Consider the following 20,270-nt stretch of genomic DNA (forward strand, 5'->3'; position numbering starts at 1 on the left):
CTCGCTTTCTGTTCAGTGTACCAGCTAATAGACCAATCAGTGGGTGGTAATTCATCGTTAGAATAACTCATGCGGGGGCCATTGGTGGCTGAAAACCTCGTTATAAGTGTGGTCAGGCCTGGCGGAACAGATGGAGACTCGGTGGTGGGTCCGTGCCCCCTGTCTGACCCGCTGGGAGGGGGTCTGATCGTTCCTGACCGGTCAGACGGCGTCGTTTGTATTGGCTCGGAGCGCCGCCCGCTGCCGACAGAGCCGGTGGCAGTGACGTCAGTGATCCTCCCTGGCGGTCCACGCCCTCAGGGGCCGTGCCAACTCGGAGTTCACTTCCTTCCCTCCCCTGCCCTCCCCTCTCTGCTGGAGCTGATGTGACATGACCCCAGTGACCTTAGTGGTCCGGACCGTGTGTGCCCTGTACGTACAGGGTGTCTCAAAAGTTCGTTTACACATTTCCCATGTCAATAAAGCATATAAGAACCAGCCAAAAATCTAAGGTTTTGGTGTCCGTGTGTACACTAGACAAATATGCATGCTTTGACAACTGATTCGGAAGGTTGGAAACCAAACCCTTTGCTGTATCTCCAAAAATATTTGCCCATACCGATTTTCGTCACTCCGTCAGCTGCCGGAGGCTGATAAAAGGTTACCAGCTTTCAAGCTCTTGTAGGGGAATCCCCCGCAGTTTCTGCGTCGGATTTAGGTTTGACGAGCTCCCCGGCAACATCCGCTTCTCCCTGAAAGCCGATAGCTTGCATCGACACCATCCGTGAGTATTTTGTAGGTCTTCTCTGGCGCTAACTCCTTCATGAATGACTGGCGCCGACCTCCCAAGCACCATTTTCCTTTTCAAAACAACCCCATTCCTGAACAAATGGAAAGTGCCAGGGGCAAATTTTTCGCAGCATATCGTAGCAGAATGTGTCGGCCATCTGTTTCTTAGACACATTTTGCAAAATTTGCAAATCCCGAACGCTCGTCATTCCCAATGCCAAGACCTTCGCTGGGTTCCGGAGTGTTTTCCTCAGGAGAGGTTCTGCTTTGTAAATGGCCAAAACCTGTCCATCGTGCGGTTTTGTCCGGATTTTGTGTGTAAAAGAAAGCTATTTGCTCCAGATCTGCCTCTTGAAACTTCGTTAGATAAAACTTTACATTAATTGACACTTTTGGAGGGTCACTTGTCCTCGGCATTGACGATTTTCTCATTGTTTTCCCTCAAAATTTAGCGTTATAGATATTATAAACAATTTTAAATGATATTTTGTCTTTATTTTATGATGACCTGCAATTTTTGAAACTGGGTAACCTCTGTCTGTGAGCTTCTAGTCAGTTTTCAATAGTTAGGACTGCATTTTCAGCTGCTTTCCGGAGCACGAGTCTGCTGCGGTACAAGGGTCGTTCAAAGCGCTGTTAGTCTCGCATGGTTTTGTCCTTCAAAAATTTTAGCCACCGTTTTATTAGATGACCATCATGTTGTACTCATCCTCGCCGACACTTTGCCATGTGTCATTTCCGACCTGACCATTCCCATTACTCGTGAAGCAGAGAGTTTCTCAGCCGACCCGAGTATGCGACCTCCATTTTCATGCCTGATCCATGGTCAGAGGTGAACCCTTTTTGTGAGCTCATGAAGGGTCGAATGCGCTTGAAAACAATGAAGCTGCTTGAGGAAGGTTGTTACCAATGCCCATGCAAAATTTCGACTGTTAATTTCATGTTGATTCAGAATTATTGACAAAAAAGCATGGCTGGTACCTGTAAGCGAACTTTTGAGACACCCTGTACATTATTGGCCTCGCGTACCCCTTGTGTATTTGTCAACCGACTCCGTGTGACGTATGTTTGCTGTGACCTGACTCGTGTGACTCCGATGACCTAACTGACCCAAATGATCTCTTTCGTCGGCAGGCCAACATTCACCGGCAGTTCGGCAAGCCGCAGGGCGACCGGCGCATCTACGAGTGTCTGTTCTGCATGAGAGGGTTCCACAACATCGGCACCCTGCACAAACACTTTCGGTGCAAGACGCACATCATGGGACTGGAGAACGCCGGCTGGCTGCCGTGCGGCACGTACGCCGAGCTGGAGGCGCTCGGCGTGCCCGGCAGGACAGACGGCGCGGACAGCATCAACGTGGAGGGCACCTGGCCCAACTACTGCCATCTGCAGGTGAGAAAACGAACAAGTAGTAACGCCAGTTGCCTATAGGCGGTGGGAGAGAAAAAACTCGAATCGGGTGCGACGTATTGTTGCGCCGCTGGGCGACGTGTAATTCGGCGTTTTTTCGCCGATACGATCGCTGTTTTGGGGAAATAGCCTTGGAGCGGCGGCCGGTTCCGCGGCGCTCGGCCCGCTCGGTAATAGGCGAATCACGATTTTCTTTCCCGAGAACCGTCCGTCGCCCCGCCCGGCGCCGGTGTTGTGGCCCGTTCGTGACACACTGCCAGTTCGGTGGCTTGTTTTTGGGGACGGTGACGCGCCGGAGACATTCCCCGCGGCTGGAAAGTCATGTGAAGCCCGGCAGCGGGTGTACGGGTGACGGGAGCTCTGGAGCTCCTACACGACTGAACACAGGCAGCGTCCAATAGTCACGACTGTATGTGGGACAGCCCGGTGGCGGACTGTTAGTTACTGTTACAGTCAAGGCCAGCTTCCAGTCGGTGGCAAATAGTGGGTCGAGCCGGAGCGTGTTTCATCCAGTGTCAGAAAAGTTGTGTGCTAGTCTTGGATGGAATCTATGTAGGCCGTGTTTGTAAGGGAAATCGGACAAAGACTAGGGAGATACGATTGACGGAGTAAATGAATGAAGGAATCAACTGATCGATCAATGAATGAATGGATCAATGAATCAATGAGCTAGGCATTCAAAGCTTGTTATAGCTTTGGGAATAAGATTTTGAGGCGTAACATGGCGAATGAAAAGGATAACTTGACGGTAACAGTAGTAACATTTTCAAGCGAGGTGTTGCCCCTCCCAGTATTCGCGCCTGATTTTGGTCTCAGCCGTGCGTCAGGAGACAATACCACGTGTTATTCCGTTGTCCCAATCCGTTTAGCTGGCGGGCAATGGACTGACTGCGGTCCCTGGTCGCCGGATGTGGTCGTGTCGGCCTTCGCTGTGGACACTCGGTAATCTCGGACCGGCTCGGGCAGACCGACCTGCTGCGTGACGTCGCCTGGCTCCGGCCCTACCAAGTGACCTGACCTGACCCAGACAGGAGCTGCCTGACTCCTGACCTGACATGACCCGGCAGGAGTTGTATCTGACCCCTGACCTGACCTCGACGGAGCTGTATCTGACCCCTGATCTCTGATCTGACCCGGCAGGAGCTGTATCTGACCCCTGACCTCTGACCTGACCTCGGCAGAAGCTGTATCTGACCCCTGACCTCTGACCTGACCCGGCAGGAGCTGTATCTGACCCCTGACCTCTGACCTGACCCGGCAGGAGCTGTATCTGACCCCTGACCTGACCTCGACGGAGCTGTATCTGACCCTTGACCTCTGACCTGACCCGGCAGGAGCTGTATCTGACCCCTGATCTCTGACCTGACCCGGCAGGAGCTGTATCTGACCCCTGACCTGACCCGGCAGGAGCTGTATCTGACCCCTGACCTCTGACCTGACCTCGGCAGGAGCTGTCGCTGACACTGCTGCAGCGGGACCGGCACGCCGAGATGGCCGACTGGCGGCGCAAGTTTGACGATATCCGGCGCGGCCGGCCACCGCGCAGCTACCCGTTCGAGATCGACCCCAAGCTGCGCGGCAACGCCGACCCGAGCCGGCCGCGGCCGCAGTTCCCGGCCGACTTTTTCCGTGCACCGCCGGCCAACGGCACAAACGAGAGTACAAACGCCGCCCAGCGGCTCACATATCGGTCGGCGAGCGCAGCCGGCGGCGGGGGCGGGGGCGGCCTCTGCGCGCCGCTCAAACAGGAACAGGCCGACGAGGAGCCGACGGAGCCGCTCCGGCTGAACGGACAGGTGAGAGGGAGGGACGGAGGGAGGGAGGGAGAGTCAGGGGTCGAGGGAGACAGTTCGGGTGCTCTCCTCACCCGAACGGGAACGGTTAGGTAGAGGAGTTCAGTGAGGTGGAAGAGACGGTGAGGCTTAGGAATGGGAGCAGGGGTTAGCTTAGGTAGCGAAAGTAGATTATACGGGTGGATGACTAGGTGAGTGTCAGTTTTAACCGCCGTCATCGCCCGGCTTGGTGGTTGAAGGCCAGTAGCGGCAAAACACCTTCAATTAAGGGGAGGGGTTGCTGCCGACTTTTGGTCCCACTCTTTCCATTCAACGCCCATAGGGCTAATGTTGAAATGGCCAAATCAAGGGGGCACGGTGCCCCGGTGCCCGCCCCGTTCCGCCGCCTATGTTGAAGGCCACTTGACAATTCACTTGAGTCACTGCTCGTCGCTAGCGCCACTGCTAGTTTCTGCTAGACACTGATACCACTGTTTATTTGTCGCAAACATGCATGTGGTAATCGTCAATAGAGGTACTAATTCGCCGAAGGCCTGCGGGCGTCGCCTGCTTGTCAGCGCCCCTTGCCAACACAAACAGGGATCGAATTCGGTCTCACATCGGCCGAGTGTCACCGGCTCTGTGTGGCCACAAACGAATTGGGATGTCGGCACGAACGATTCGTTAGAAATGGGGCGCTCTCGGCGACCGAGTATCCAAAATATACCCTGGTGTCAACTGGAGAATTCTCACTTATTTGAATGTTCAACGAAAAGAAGTAACGCTCAGCACTTGTCATTGTTTGTGACTGTCTGGTTGTTGACAACCTCATTAGTTGAGTTCTTGGGCCTCGCAGACGAAAAATCTACCACACCATATATGGTTATACTCGGTATCGCTCGACTTGCATTGTGTAACGTTTCATTGCTCGTGTAACAGCGGCTGTTTGTTCGGGCGGTTCTAGTTGACGGACTGGTGTGTTTCTGTGTCTTTACAGAGCTACTGAGATGGGGACCTGCTGATCTCGGGGCGCCGAGAACCAGAAGACTTTCCGATATTGTTATAGCACGGGGCTCACTGTGGCCCACAGGCGAGCCACGTTCAAAGCTGCGCGCCCGCGCTCGCCGCGCCTGGTGCCTTATGATGCGGCGGCGCGGCTGGCTCGCCGGCGCCTGCCGTGCGCTGGCGTTTGTGTGTATAGCTGTGTGGGCGCGGCGGTGGCGCGCGCCCCTCGAGTATGTGATATGGGTGGACGGGACGTGCCGGTTTTGTGGCGCTGCGCCGCGCTGTGAGCGGTGCGCGCCGGGCGGCGGCGGGCGGCTCACCGCCAGGGTAAGCGCCGCCCGTTTACGGAGCCGGCCGGCGGGTATGTGGGCCCGCCCCAGGCGCCATTTGGAGTGATGCACGCCATACGACACGAGGATGCTGGTACAAATGTCTGTCGCGCTCACTGTGTTAATAATATGAGGAAAGTGACCTGTTGATGGCTGTTTTTGTTCTGAAACGAAATGCGGGCGAATGCTGAAGCAAAGTGGGGTTTCGTTATACAGCAAGGCTGAGAGGATCCACGGCCGATCTCGCGTAATGACAACTAGCAGGGTCCACGATCCTCGCCGGGGATTAAGTATTGTACAATGGCTGTAAAGCCAACTACTCTCATGCATCTCGTATATTTAAAACGTAAGTGGCACGTCGAATTATGGAAATGAGTGTCAATATGCCAAATAGGATGGTTCGCTGAAAACAAAAGCAATGTCAATTATAGCACCTAGCTTGTCCATTTGTAGACATATGACGGAGCGGCCGCTGAAATGTGCTCGGATCAGAATGAAGTACCCACTCTGCGCCCATCTGGGTAAGCGCATAATGTCAGGAAAGGTTAGGAGGCTTGACTGGAGTCTGGGGTCGAAATACGTGATGGAGGTGCTGTACAATACTGAGGTCATCTTTTGTCCGAATGAACGCCAAAAGCGTATGACTGGCCCAGGGTATATTGAGTGAAGGCTCGGCCGGCTGGCTTTATAATCAAATTACCGTGTAATGGCCAATTAGCAACAATGACGACGGTGTGCGCAGCGCAGCCCGCAGGGCGCGTCAGGGCAGAAAAAGGCACTAAAATCAGAAATCACGATGGCATGAAACACGGGTTTCATGCAAATCATGCAAGTCGCAAAGTTTCTGTTTTTCCATGCATTTACCTCTTACGGATATTTGATTTTTGCTAACATTCCGTCATTTGGTTCATTTGGAAAAACGTCTGCAAAATAACTGATATTGAAATGAGACAGCCTCGCCGCAGGACCGACGTTTTCGGCGCTCCTCAAAAACAAATCCACGTGGAGTGGGCACACACGGCGACGGCACACACGTGTTTTGGACGGTAGTGGAATAGGTGTAATTGGAGATTTGACTGATTTTGATTGATTACTTTGCGAGCTTCAGTTAAAATTTTGTAAAATAAATGTCTGAAAATGGGCATGAGCGAGATGTGCAGGAAGACCAAGTCATCAAGGATTCAGAAAGGATGAGAGACATGGAGATGAGCAAGTCATTGAAGTAAGTCAGTTTGAATTTAGATCAAATTACTAATTAGTCGGACTTTTGACAGTTAATCATGTATTTTACCTTAGATCAACACTTCATGATAAAACACACCTAGGAAAAAACTTGTATTCCAGCTCGCATGTTAATTAGTGTAAAAAATAAATTAGTTACCTTATCTATTTGAATGATAAATTTGTGAATAATATCTTATTCCTGAAGCTTTTATGCAATGTGGGTAGCTAGGTAGGCACCTACCTACATATTCAGGGCAGAATCTCTGGTACATATCATCATTTGATATGAAAATTAATGATTATGCAATGTCGAATGCATTGGTTTTCCAAAAAAAAAAATGAGTGGGATTCTGATCCTTTTTCCATGGTTTGTTATGTGAGAAAAGACTTTGTGGGGTTCCAAAATAGGTAAGTGAAGGTGTGTGATACAGGTTGATTAGTCAATTTTTGGTGCTCATGTTTACATGAAAACCAACTGGAGCATGATTGTTTTGTTTCAGGTCGCCTGTCTGCCAGCAGTGTTCCGAGCCTGCCAAGTACACATGTCCAGGCTGCCTGTGGAGAACCTGCAGTGTGAAATGCATCAAGCGCCACAAGGAAGAGACACAGTGCACAGGTCTGCGGGACAAAGTCAAATACAAGCCCATGTCTCAGCTGGGGGATCTGGACATCCTCAATGGTGAGGACACCATCAGTGATTGGAACTTGAAGTCAGCTCCAGCATGCAAACTGGAGCTATCTTTTATGATTAAATGACTAAAGACAGATTTTTCCATCTTGAGTGGGGGCTGGTGGAACTGGGGCGTTCCATGACAGATCGACCAAGCCATAACACCCTACCTCTCAGATTTTGATGAAATTGCGTCTAGGGGGTTATCTGTACCGTAGATTCTTAATCTCCTATTTTCAGCGTTATACTACAAACAGTTTACGAGTTATAGCCTGTGGCATTTTTCAAAATGCACAGAGTAACCCTCTTCTTGACTCACATTATATAAAGATATGGTCTGTAACTTACATTAATGTAGAGGAACACAGCTGTTCGGTCTGCCGGTCTATTTCAGAATGCCGCGCGGGCCAACTGACCCGCGCGGACGATGACACTGCGGTACAGCATAACAACCAGGCGCGGTGCGCACGCGCACCGCGCACGCGCGCCGCCGCGCGGTTCCCGCGCACGCGCAGTCGTCGCGCGGACCACGCCCAATTACCGTACATTACTTTCCCACGTAAAAGTTTGGCTTGTTCCTTACACGAGTCGGATAGCGACGCACAAGTTCACTGCGAGTGCCCGTAGACACAGGCGCGTCATCGGGCCGCGACGACGGCCCGATGAGGTCAGCCGTCCGCTGGGACTGCAACAGCGGCACCCGGCCAGATAGTGGCGATGACGGAACGGCAGCGCCCGAGACCTCGCGCGGAGCCGGCCCAGCACCAGCACCAGCCGGCTCGCCAGACGACCCAGCAGGCGGCTCGGCAGACGACTCAGCAGCAACACCAGGTGCCGGCGGCCGAACGTGCGCCGCGGCGAGCGGCCTTTGAACAGCGGCGGCGGCAGCCGGTAGCCAGCCAGAGACAGACGTGTGACCTCCGTCAGCGCTGCCGCCAGGTGTCACCTCTCCGCTCCGGTTCAGCTCAGGTAGCTGACGATATCCTGTGGACAGGGGTCTGCGTCTCAGTTCATCGACTGGGAGATCGATCTCTTTTGAGTCTCGTTCCCTTTCACGAAGTTGATCGACGTGGCGTCTCCAGCATCTCCCGTCTTCTAATCGTACCACATATGACACTGGTCCATCGATCGCACAAATAGTGCCGGGTACCCAAGGACGACCCACAGAAAAATTTCTTGCATAAACCTGGTCATCTATATCAAAAGTTCGAAGCGTACGCTTACCGTCGTGGTTTTGTTTTTGTCTCACTTGACCTCTGACCACCGTCGCCCGGATGCTCGGCCGTAGAAGATCCAGCTTACTCCGCAGCCTCCTGCCCAGCATCAGCTCTGCGGGCGGAACACCAGTTGTTGACTGAGGGACAATGTGTTGGTGAAGCAGCCAGTTTGCGAGACACAGATCCCATTGTCCCCCGCCGGAGCGCTGCAGCGCCAGCTTCACTTCTCTCACCATCCTCTCTGCCAGACCGTTCCCTTGACTGTGTCCTGGTTCTATCGTTTTGTGCTCTACTCCGTTCTCACGCAAAAAATCCTGGAACTCCTCAGAAGTAAATGCTGTTGCATTGTCTGACACGAGTACATCAGGAAGGCCCCAGCGTGAAAACATCTTTCTCAATTGAGCAATGGTGGTCCTCGAGCCAATACTGTGACACAGTTCAGCCTCTACCCATTTTGAGTGGGCGTCCACGACAACCAATACGTACCGTCCTCTTACCGGCTCAGCGTAATCAATGTGAATCCTGGACCACGGGCGGTCCGGCCAGGGCCACATACTCAGCGGTGCGCGGTCCGGTGCTGGGCGGCTCTCCTGGCATGGCTGGCAGCTCCGCACGGCTTCCTCGATGGCGGCATCGATGCCCGGCCACCAGACGTAGCCTCGTGCCAACGCCTTCATGCGCCTCATCCCGGGGTGGGCGGCATGTAGTTCGGCCAGTACCTCGCCTTGTGCCCTCTCTGGAATGATGACACGGTGTCCCCACATGAGGACGCCTGCGGTGACTGACAGCTCCAGTTTCCTGTCGGTAAATGATTGTGGCACATCGTCACCTTCACTCCAATCACCATACTGCACCATCTGCAGAACTCGGCTCAACGTTCGGTCGGTAGCTGTGAGTCGGGCTATCCTCTTTGCGTCAATTACGCGACTGTCAACCATCAGAACCAGCTCCTCCGGTTCACATGATTTGTTTAAGGGCAACGGAAGACGAGACAGAGCGTCGGCATTTCCCATGCGATCAGTCGGTCTGTGCTCAACGCTGTAACTGTAGGTCGACAGCTTCAGCGCCCACCGTCTGATCCTGGCAGAGGTCATGGTCGGTAAGTCCTGATGTTCCCCGAACAGTCTTAACAGTGGCTTGTGATCCGTTACCAGCTTAAAACGGTTTCCGAGCAGATAGTTGTGAAATTTGCACACGCCGAACACAATGGCTAGTGCCTCTCTGTCAATCTGTGCATATCTGCGCTCTGACTCTGTCAGAGTACGCGATACATACCCCAAAGGCCTCTCTGATCCGTCAGCCTCTCGATGCGCTAGTACCGCGCCGATGCCGACGGGAGAGGCGTCACAGACCAGGACGAGCTGCTGGCCACTCCTGTAGTGCGTCAGGAGCGAGTCCGACGTCAGCGCGTTCCGCGCCCACTGGAAACTCTTCTCCTGCTCGGTGCCCCAGCGCCATCTGGAATCTTTCCGGAGAAGCTCGTACAACGGGGCCAACTTGTCAGCACGGGAGGGCAGATACTTTGCGTAGTAAGTCACCATTCCGAGAAAACTTAGCAGCTCTTTGACATTTCTAGGAACTGGAGCATCTCTGATGGCACTCACTTTGGCTGGCGTCGGTCTGATGCCGTCCCTGTCGATCAGATGCCCCAAATACTCCACTTTCTGCATCATGAACTGACACTTGGATGCACGTACCTTCAGTCCAGCTTCTTGCAGGCGATGAAGGACCTCGTCCAGCGTTTTCAGGTGCTCTTCAGTGGACCTGCTGCTCACCAAAATGTCATCGAGGTACACGGCAACAGATGGCATGCCGCTCAACACCTTCTCGATCTCTCGCTGGAATATCCCAGGCCCAGCTGATATTCCAAATGGTAAGCGCGTGTAGGACATGGGCCCTTTAGCTGTACTAATCGTCAAAACATCTCTCGAATCTCTATGAATGGGAATCTGGTTGTAGGCTTGTGCCAGATCAATCTTTGAAAAAATCGCTCCTCCCGCTAACTGAGCAAAAAGATCCTCAACAAGCGGCAATGGATACTGATCCAGTTTGACGGCACGGTTGGCAGTGAGTTTGAAGTTGGCACATACCCTGATCTCACCAGACTTTTTCAGCACTGGGACCAGTGGTGCAGCCCACTGGCTGTGCTGCACCGGCACCAGTATGCCCGCCTTGACATCCTTCTCGATCTGCTCTTCCACCTTCTCCCTGTAGACGTACGGCAGAGATCTGGGTCTGAAAAATCTGGGGGTCACAGAGCGGTCCACCTCCAGCTTCACCTCGACCCCTTTTAACTCACCGAGCCCCGGCTCGAACACTTGACGGTACTTTCCCTTCAGCTGGTCGATGGCCGAGTTGAAGACCGCCTTGACCTCGCACCAATTGATTCGGATAGCCTCCAACCAGTCCCTGCCCAAGAGACTGGATCTGGTGCCTTTCACCACGATCACCTTCATACCACGGTACGTCATACCATTGTGCTCGACGGACGTACAAAACTCCCCAAGCACAGGAATGGGCTGATGTGTATATGCTCGGAGCTGAACCCTACACTCTTTCAGTCTGGGCCTGCAGTTTAACATGCTGAAAGTATTCTCTCCAATGAGCGTGTACCTAGAGCCTGTGTCGATCTCCATAGTCACATCAGTCTGTTGCAGTTTAACATCACACGTGAACGGAGGTGAGCCACCCACCTGTCTGACGTCAGCAGGGCCGGTGTCGGTGGATCGACGGATCTGGCCAACTGCTTCTTCGGCTTCCACCCAGCTCTCCCAGTCCTCTTCATCGCCGGAGCCGGTGACATTGTTGGCCGACTGACGGCGCCTCCCAGAAGTGGCCGTCTTCCGTGGGCGGCGCCTGCACGCTCTCTGAATGTGGCCGAATTGACCACAGTTTCGACACTTAAAGTTACGGAATCTGCATATATCCGGACTGTGATTGGCACGATTACAACGCCAGCAAGGCTCTGTGTTCGCCTGCGCTGCAGCAGCATGGACAGTGGCGTGGCCCGTGCCCCCGCACTGACCTGCGATGACCTGAGCGTCCTTACTTGACATCTCGAGCGACAGACTGACTTGCTGAGCTCTGGAGAAGTCCAGCTGCGGCTCAGCCAAGAGGTGCCTCTGGATGCGCTCGTCAGCGATGCCGCACACCAGCTGCTCCATCAGTCGATCTTCCAGTGTGCCTCCAAACTCGCAGTGCTCTGCTGCCTTGCGGAGCTCGGCGATAAAGTCTGCAACAGGTTGAGACGGATCACGATGGCACTGGCTAAATCGAAACCTGCTCAATATTTTCGATGGCTTGGGATCTTTGTGAGCTCTCATCACTGCCAACAGCTCTTCAAACGATTTATCATGCAGTGCAGCCGGCGACACCAAACTGCGAAACAATGTATACGCTTTCTTCCCACAAGCAGTCAACAAACGAGCTCTCTTGACGGTACCATCAGTGATTTGCTTACTTTCCAAGAGGAACACAAAACGTTCCTCCCACTCACACCATGAGTCCGTATCGGGATTAAATGGTTCGATCTCACCCATTTTGCTGCTGCAGACGCCTCAGTGTCCGACAGGTTCAATACCAGAGCCGTCCGCGGCGACCGGGACCACGCCCAGTCCAGCACCCGTCCTTTGGCTGTCCGTATTCCTCGTCGCCAGTTGTAGAGGAACACAGCTGTTCGGTCTGCCGGTCTATTTCAGAATGCCGCGCGGGCCAACTGACCCGCGCGGACGATGACACTGCGGTACAGCATAACAACCAGGCGCGGTGCGCACGCGCACCGCGCACGCGCGCCGCCGCGCGGTTCCCGCGCACGCGCAGTCGTCGCGCGGACCACGCCCAATTACCGTACAATTAATATGTATATCATTGAAATTCTCATTGACTGAAGAAAAATAATCAATCAAAATATTTTGAAAATTTTCAAAATCTCAACATTTTTTTAATTAATACATTTTTTATTTTTTATTTTCAAAATGTGGCCATTAAATTTGTGCCAAAAAGATTATGCCAAAAGATGCCTCTGGATATGAAAATTAGATGTACAAAAATTTGGAGAGGTGTTTTGCCTTGAACTTTTTATATAATTTTTTATTTACGGCAATATTAAAGGGACTATCCCACCTTTAACATGGGGTTTGAGTTGAGATAGCCAAGTTTGCGGCGAGGTTCAGAAACCACTATCTATATAGGTTGCAACCCCCGCGGCCTCTTGGTGTTGAAGAAATTCGTTCCCTTCATTTGAAAATGGGCCTTGTACAAGGCCCTATCTTCAACATGGAGCGACCGTTAGTGTGACGTCACCTCGTTTAGTCATTCTGATTTTAATGGGTTTGTGTGTTGAAAAATCGCTTAAAACTTGGTCTGAACTTTGTTGTGGTGCCTACAGAGTAAAAAGAATCAGCTTTATGACAGTAATGTGGCCTGGGGAAGGAGGTAATTTTGGGCTGTGACGTCACATATTTGAAAGTTTGTGTTTAGAATATGGGAAGCCTAAGATGTTTAATGAAAAATAAATGCCAGAACCGTGTTCCTGGTCATCCAATCTATAAAGTCGGGCACAATTTAACTGGTTTTAACAACATTTTAGAAGGTGGGATAGTCCCTTTAACACGAGCAGTGGAAGGGGGATTTCGCCCACCCCTCCTGTTTTTCGCCAATAACTCGCGCCGCAAACATAATATTAATGTGAAGTTTTGACTACCTGTCCAAAATTGAACTGCGGATCTCCTCGTGCAAGAAATAAGAAAATTGGATCACAACTTTTCTAGTAATAGCGGTGTAAAGTCAAATATCCTGCCGCCGCGGCGGCGCGGCGGCCGGCGCTAGCCGTTACGCGCCGCCTGAATCGTAGACTGTGCCGGGGCGGGACGGTTCCGTCTTTACATCGCGCTCCGGCGCTGATTATATTCGATTGGCGTCAAATTTTGTGAGAAGACTGAGAAATGTACAGGCAATCCTATGGTTCAATAATTTTGAAAATAGGTCGGTAACAACTTGAGTTATGAGTGTGTAAACACAAAATTGTGATTGCCGCGTTTCTCGCGTCGGCCGATCCCGCCTCAGCCGGCGACATCTTACCCTTCGCAGGCTTCCAACTGCCATATTTATTGTTGGATTAACTAGAAATTCACCATACATACTCACAAATGTATATTCTCTCGTATAGTGAAAGAAAAAAGAAAATCGACCGGTAACTTTTTGAGTTATCGGCGTGTAAACGCTCATAACAGCCGAGGCTGTGTTAGGGTCAAATGAGGAGAAGGCTCACCCTAGTAATCGCATGAAGTTCGCTCTGTCCATGTAATAATGGGCTTTCAGTGAGTTTGCTTATTGAATATGCCACACACAAAATATATGCAGACAAAAGTGCGGCATTTGGAAGCAATTCATTGCAATTGACTGGGGCGTGACCAGGTCAGAGAGGGTGCAGATAACAAAATTACAAGTACCGACGTGAAAACTGGCCGGGATTGTGCGCTCCCACGGGAGCAGCGGTGCCGCTCCAAGGGAGCAGCCCGCATGAGATAAAGTTGCCTGTCCAGCCCGGAGGGGGGTTGCGGCGTGGAGAAGGATTTCTGTATCCTGAGCATAGAAGCACGGAACGGTGATGCCTGGAACTGGAAGCATCTCAAACGTTTTGGATTAATGTATTTCAAGGTATTAAGTGGCTTGGGATGCTCCATGTTTCACTAACATTCACTTCCATAGCATTTTTATTTCCACCTGGCCGAAGGTTTGATGTGCAGCCCCAACGGTTTTCTCGAGATCGTTTGCAACGCTGTAAGGCTGGAGAGCTGAAATTGACATACCTTCCTACCTACCTGAGCATTGACTTAAGCCGGATTTTTTTACGCCAACAGAATTTTGAGGCTGAGGTCAGCTTACTGACCTATGACAGCACAAATAAATATCGGAACGATGCAAAAAGTTGCAGCTTTACAGCGCCCTCAGTGAGCCTTTTGCAGGGGATGAAACTTAAGTAACGGCATATAGTAACGGCTCTTGAGATTTCACATCAATTCCTCCAACTTTAACTTTCACCCGAGGTCAAGCTGGCCACGTGACTTCACTATTACAAGTCAATGGGAAATATTGAAACATTGAAACTATTATTTTGATGCCGGAAACGAACGAAGCCTGTCAGCAATTATCAAACACCTGTAATCGTGATTCCATACACTTTGCAGAGGGCGATTTTTCGGGACCTTCCATGACGTCGTATACCTATGCTAATTGCTAGTACTTTGTATGGTCGTTTTAGGTCATCGTTTTTCTTTTTGTCAATAACCTTGATTGGAATTAATCTCGCGAGTCGAATAAGCCACCAGTGCGTGAACTCACGGAACCCTGCTGAACCTAATCATATCCCTAAAATAGCTGCTTTCACGACAAGTATCTAACACACATTTACTGATAGTTGATGCGATTTGGTCAAATTTGGTTCATAGTTGATTCTCAATTGCTTTAGCTTGGGTTGCACTAGTTGCTTATTGACCTTATTTATCATATTATCAGACGTTCCTTTTAAATCAAACATTTGAACAAAATTACGTTATGAAAATAGCTATACAGTAAAACAGATTTGGCTAGATTCGTCTGACATCCGCCATGAAAACGGCTGATACATGGCCTCATTTGACCAGCTCATCTTGACCTCAGCGGTTTTGATGTGACTTCGACCTGAGGAAAACACCAGCTGACCTCTTCCAAATACAGTTATATCATTACGGTCAACTGGTGACCTCTGTGGTCAGGTCAAATGCCCTGAACCAGGGATTAATTTTCTGTCAATAAATCCCCAAATGGTCGCAGCACCGTCATTTCAGTACCTGACACTTATCTGGCACCATCGTGTTTATGATGCTCCGCCGGGAAGAATGGTGTGCTGATATTTTGGAAAGCTCAGCTTAACGTGCTTACTTCAGGTCAAGGTCAGAACGAAGTCGTTCAGGTTACGAATCTGGTCGATTGAGATGATTTTGAGTACCTACATTGATGACCCTTCCCTCAATGCCCTCATTTTGTTTGGAATCAATTGACGAAAAATTATCCCATCAAACAGCCTTAGTGACGTCACAAATGACGTTCCGTTTTTATGTCGTCACGCAAGGTCCAGGAGCAAAACTGAAACATCGGACCTAGCAAAGAATGCGTGAAGTACATTCTCCTCGTAAATAATTGTTGGCAATGAGGGCATTTCGCTCTTGCGACATTTTTAACATTACATAGACTTACTTATTTGACGTAATAGTTCAGTGAAGTGACCCTATATAAAGTTCGTTTGGTGTCACAAGCTAAATCGAAGATAAGTTATAATAACTTTCAGCGCTCTATCGCCATTGCGTCCCTAGCAGTGATGAGAAAACCGTCAGAGGCGGATAGTACTCGCTCCCACGGCCACATGCGGTTTAACCTCGCTCTCTTGAGAACAATACGTCATTATGACGTCTTTGACTATTTGGGACCTAGCTTAGCTTGCGTAGGTGTCCTAAGTCTCTTTAGAAAAAATTAACAGAGTTGCAATGAGCTCTCAATCACATTTGACCGTTCTCAGTTCGGACCAGTTGACAGTTATTGTTATTTTTTCCACTGTACGACGAAATTTAATGTTGTATAGCGACCTTAAGAGGAAAAACACCTTTTTAATATTTTCATCATTCAATGGCAATGCGTTGAGAAGACTTTTACTGCAAAAATAAATTGCAAAAAAAGATGGCCACATTCTCAAAATTTGATTTTTACAAATAAATCATATGTAAAAAAAATAAAAATCGAAAATTTTCCAAAATAATTGATATCACACAAATCTTTGTTTAATTCCAATTGTGGGGATATGCAGTTTTATATGAATCTTATGAGTATTTAGCGAAATATCCGCGGATGAAATTTATAGTTTTTATGCTAGTCATTAAGTTGCCTGGGGCAATATCTCCCAAAGTATTCGACGGATGTGATTGAAAATGTCACAAAACGAATCGCCGGGCTAGATAACCACATAGCCGAAATTTCATTAAAATTGGAGAGGTAGGGTGTTATTTCGCGATTTTTTTGGTCGATTTGTCGTGGAATGCCCCAACTGTCAATTGGTATAACTGTTTTATGACTATTTTGGAGACATAATAACAATTGCACACCATGCTGCTTGAGACTCAAGCCTATGAGCAATACACTCCACTCTCCCAGTCCCACCACGTGTCCTGCTCCCACTCTCCTCCTCTGACCCTCTGTCACCCCCCTCCGCTGACCGCTGCCCGCCCCCCTCGGTCAGACTACCGACTGTTAGAGGCCGGCGCCCCTCGCTCGCAGTCACCCGCGCCCCTCCGCTGACCGCTGCCCGCCCCCCTCGGTCAGACTACCGTCTGCTGGAGGAGATCGGCCGCCAGGTGGAGGTGGCCGGCCGCACGGCGCCGCGCTGCGGCCGCCACGGCGCGCCGCCGCCGCTCCGGCCCGCCCTCCACCGGCTGCGCAGGCTGGCCAAAAAGCGCGGCGTGCGCCTCGACTTTCTGCCGGAGAGCTTCGAGCGCCGGCGACAGAACACCACCGAGGTGGATCCGGGCGGCCAGCAGCGGCTGCTCTGGAGGGTCGAGTGGCGCCTGCCGCTGGCCGATGCCGTCGTCACCGACGACAAGTGGGTGACCGGGGAGAGGGAGGAAATGTTAGAGGGAGTTAGTGGAGCGGGTGCGGGGGGCTGTGGTGTGGGTAGGGAGTGTGATGGAGTCTCAGGTGGAGGTTGGAGGAGTTATCAAGTTTTTGGGAACCATTTGAATGTATGAGTTATGTTACTCGTCTCCATGCTTTCAAGGCATCGGCATTTGCATGGTACAATAATGTTTTCTATTGGTTTGACAGCATCCAATGGCGCCACATAATGAAGCAGCAGTTTTGAGTAGAGTGGTCCTAGCTCAGCTCCGTTTGTGATTTATTAGCGCTCTCTCCTCTCCGCTCGCAGAGTGCCAGAGACCACGAAGTTATCGGAGGCGCTGGGGCGACACCTGTCGGTCGGGCCGGCAACTAACGCTTTGAAGGAGGATCCGCTGCAGTTCTACCGCGCTGCCTTCGAGACGGGCTCCGTGCGGGTGTTCCTTCGCCTGGAGCGGGTGCAGCAGGGTGACAGGTAACAGGAGGGGATGGTCTGCGGTAACAGGAGGGGATGGTCTGCGGTAACAGGAGGGATGATCTGCGGTGACGGGAAGAGCGGGAGGGAAGCTGCTGAGAGGGGGGTGTTGTATTTGACGAGAAGTCCTAGCCATCTGCTCAATGCCGCGCATCTGCGTGGTGCATGGGTAGTGGGTACTGCATACCAATGATATCCCATGCATGTGTGACTGGGTGTACTGTGGAGTGTGGGTATCTGGTACCTAACCTCAGTTTACCAGGTACCTGACCTGTGTATCAAGTTTCGTGCATTGCGTATACCTGTCCCGTGTACTAGTATCGTATGCTATCCTGTGTACCTGACATATGTTCCCAGCATCATGTAGTGTGTGTACCTGACCTCGGTGTTCTCTGTCCTGTGTACTCAGTACTGTAGCGTGTGTACCTGACAGACCCGTGTACTCGGTTTTTCTGCGCTCAGGTACCTGGAGCTGCCGCTGAGCCGGCCGCTGGCCGAGTGTCTGAGGCAGCAGTTGGTGATCGAGTTCCCCGTGCTGGTGGTAACCACGGAGGAGCACGCCGAGCAGTACCGCACCGACCGTATAGAGGGTACGCGGCCGACCCTCAGGGCAGATCACCATACCCCCAACCCCAGTCCCCCCATACACACAGCTCACCAACCACGGGCTGGTCAATGTGGGCCAGTTCACACTCCAAAGAAACACCGTTTGAATACAAAAGCACCACTTTGTTCTGGGTCTTTGTACAAACCAGTGACATTTCGCTTAGTTTGTAGTACGGGTTAGTTACATCATCGGAAAAAATGTGCCCCTGCCTAATTTCAATGGGAAGAGTGTTCGGATGCAATTGGATGCTAGTTTTCGTTTTGTTTGGGGGGTTGGGTTTTGAGCTGCAGTTGAACTGAAGCAGTTGAACAGTCTTTAACCTGATGACTTCAGTGCTGAAACACTGAGCTTGTCCTGACTAATTTTCCCCGTTGTGCTTCGATATACCGTAAGGTGGGGCTATTTGAGACAGTGGGGCTATTTGAGACAGTGGGGCTATTTGAGACAGTATTTAAAATTGTTATAAAATAAAAACCGTTTGAAATTTATGTTTAATTTTTGCTCAGGCGCTTTACCGCTTGATTCCACACCTTCCTGAGCAAAAATATCACATACAAAACAAACGCTCTTCATTTTATAGCGATTTTAAATACTGTCTCAAATAGCCCCACTGTCTCAAATAGCCCCACTTTACGGTATTCGAATTAACCTCACCATGAATAGCTGTTCGTTTGTTGATTTCCCCACCAGTCTGAGAACGTTATGTGTCGCCGGCAGCGTCCTTCTTCTCTCTGTGTAAGCGCGAGGAGGAGGCCCAGCGTCGCGCGCGACGGGCCGAGCGGCGCCGGGGACCCGCCGACGCCGACGCTGCCGCGCCCGACGAGCCGGCGCGCAAGCTGCCGCGGCCGCGACTGGATGGGGTCTCTGTGGCGGCCGCCCCGCCTCCTACTCCGCCGCCCGCCCCGCCGGAGCCGGAGCCAGAGGAGCTGGAGCCGCAGCCGGAGGTCGGCGGTGAGCCACAGCCGCAGACGGAACCGAAGGCCGCCGCCGGGTTCGGTCTGTTCGGAGTTGATGATTCGGACCTATCCGATTAGGTTGTTATCGGATGCAGACGCGCTCGCCACTGAGGTTTATATGGAGTCATGCGAGATTTCCAGCCTGCCTTGTCCGCTTGTTGGTGTACTGGTGCCGCTGTCATTCCCAGTGCCCTGCCCCTGTGACGGTCTTGTTGAGTTTGCTGCGGTCATCCAGTGTCGTATAACGGTCGTATAGAGGTCGCCGTTGAGGTGACGCGGATACCGCAGCGGTGCGGTCCAATGGACGGGTGCTGCAGTCCGATGTCTGGGCTGCCCTCTCGGTCAGCTGGGCTGGTGGGAGGGGAGGGGGAGGAAGGGACACAGATCGATCTGCCCCCGGCGAGCGATGTCCTGTGGCGTCCCCCCCCCGGGCCCCCCCCCCCCCCTCCCGGCACTGCGGTCCCCGAGATGACTGTTTGTCGATCGATAACGTCGAGAAACGTGGAGAGCGGCTCGGGAACGTTATCTAACGTCACGAGTCGGTGTTAGATATTTCCTACAATTTACAAGAATGTGCACTTTGTAAAACAAGTATAAACTGATTTCGTTTTTTACGGTTATTATGTTCGTCGAAGACTAATATAGTTTTGTCAAAGTGATTATGGGTCTAATGTTTTATACCGGAAAAAAATGGTGTTTGGTGAACAAAGTTCTACGAGCCTGTGTTGCACAAACTTGCGACAAATCGTCTCACGAAATCGTGTTTCTCAGTCGGGCCAAAGCCCTATCGGCGTGTTTGGTTTCGCTTCAGTAGGAGAGTGGATGACTTTGTCCGCGCCGGCTGCTTAGTTTAGAAAGTGGAGGAATGATGTAAAATCATTTACAGGTCGAGGTGATCGTGTAGTGAGATGCAAGAAGTGAGGGCAATGTATGACAGCCAGCTGAACCACAAATATTGACTGGTTATTATCGACCCGATCAGTTCTGAAGTCTGTCGATGTGGCACCAGTCCGGCCGTTAGCTCGCAAAAAGTGCGGGGCGGCGCGGGCTGGGTTTTTCACCAGCTGTTCGCGTCTGAGCGCCGCCCCGGCCGGTGGCGGCTGCAGCGGTCGCCCGCTGCCACGCGGCAGCAGCCTGCATGCCGTGGCCTGTGAATCATGTTCAGTCATTCGTGTCGCTGCAATGAACCGGGCC

At 51.5% G+C, this 20,270-nt stretch overlaps 2 protein-coding genes across 3 annotated transcripts in view; both read left to right on the plus strand.

Moving 5' to 3' along the window:
• Positions 1-5,435, plus strand: part of LOC122383691 (proline-rich protein 36-like) — a 72,187-nt gene extending 66,752 nt beyond the window's left edge. For both annotated transcript variants that reach the window (XM_043370371.1, XM_043370372.1), the window contains exons 9-11: positions 1,903-2,163; positions 3,630-3,977; positions 4,951-5,435. In XM_043370371.1, the coding sequence (XP_043226306.1) occupies positions 1,903-2,163; positions 3,630-3,977; positions 4,951-4,959 (618 nt within the window). In that variant the 3' untranslated portion in view covers positions 4,960-5,435. The remainder of the gene's footprint in view (positions 1-1,902; positions 2,164-3,629; positions 3,978-4,950) is intronic.
• An 833-nt stretch (positions 5,436-6,268) lies between these two features.
• On the plus strand, positions 6,269-19,735 carry LOC122383692 (box C/D snoRNA protein 1-like). Its single transcript, XM_043370374.1, has 6 exons — positions 6,269-6,509; positions 7,012-7,190; positions 16,751-17,027; positions 17,349-17,513; positions 17,976-18,103; positions 18,838-19,735. Exons 1-6 carry the CDS (start codon positions 6,415-6,417, stop codon positions 19,152-19,154), a joined length of 1,161 nt encoding a protein of 386 aa, XP_043226309.1. The 5' UTR covers positions 6,269-6,414; the 3' UTR covers positions 19,155-19,735.
• The last annotated feature ends 535 nt before the right edge of the window (positions 19,736-20,270 follow it).

Source organism: Amphibalanus amphitrite, unplaced genomic scaffold (assembly GCF_019059575.1).
Source record: "Amphibalanus amphitrite isolate SeventyFive unplaced genomic scaffold, NRLGWU_Aamphi_draft 000170F_arrow, whole genome shotgun sequence".
Classification (NCBI taxonomy): Eukaryota; Metazoa; Arthropoda; class Thecostraca; order Balanomorpha; family Balanidae; genus Amphibalanus; species Amphibalanus amphitrite.

Bases quoted from the DNA above. Each gene is read 5' to 3' on its own strand.
- LOC122383692 (XM_043370374.1), top strand. From the start codon at position 6,415: ATGTCTGAAAATGGGCATGAGCGAGATGTGCAGGAAGACCAAGTCATC. The intron at 6,510-7,011 runs GTAAGTCAGTTT...GTTTTGTTTCAG, and splicing joins GAGATGAGCAAGTCATTGAA to GTCGCCTGTCTGCCAGCAGT. The intron at 18,104-18,837 runs GTACGCGGCCGA...TGTCGCCGGCAG, and splicing joins CCGCACCGACCGTATAGAGG to CGTCCTTCTTCTCTCTGTGT.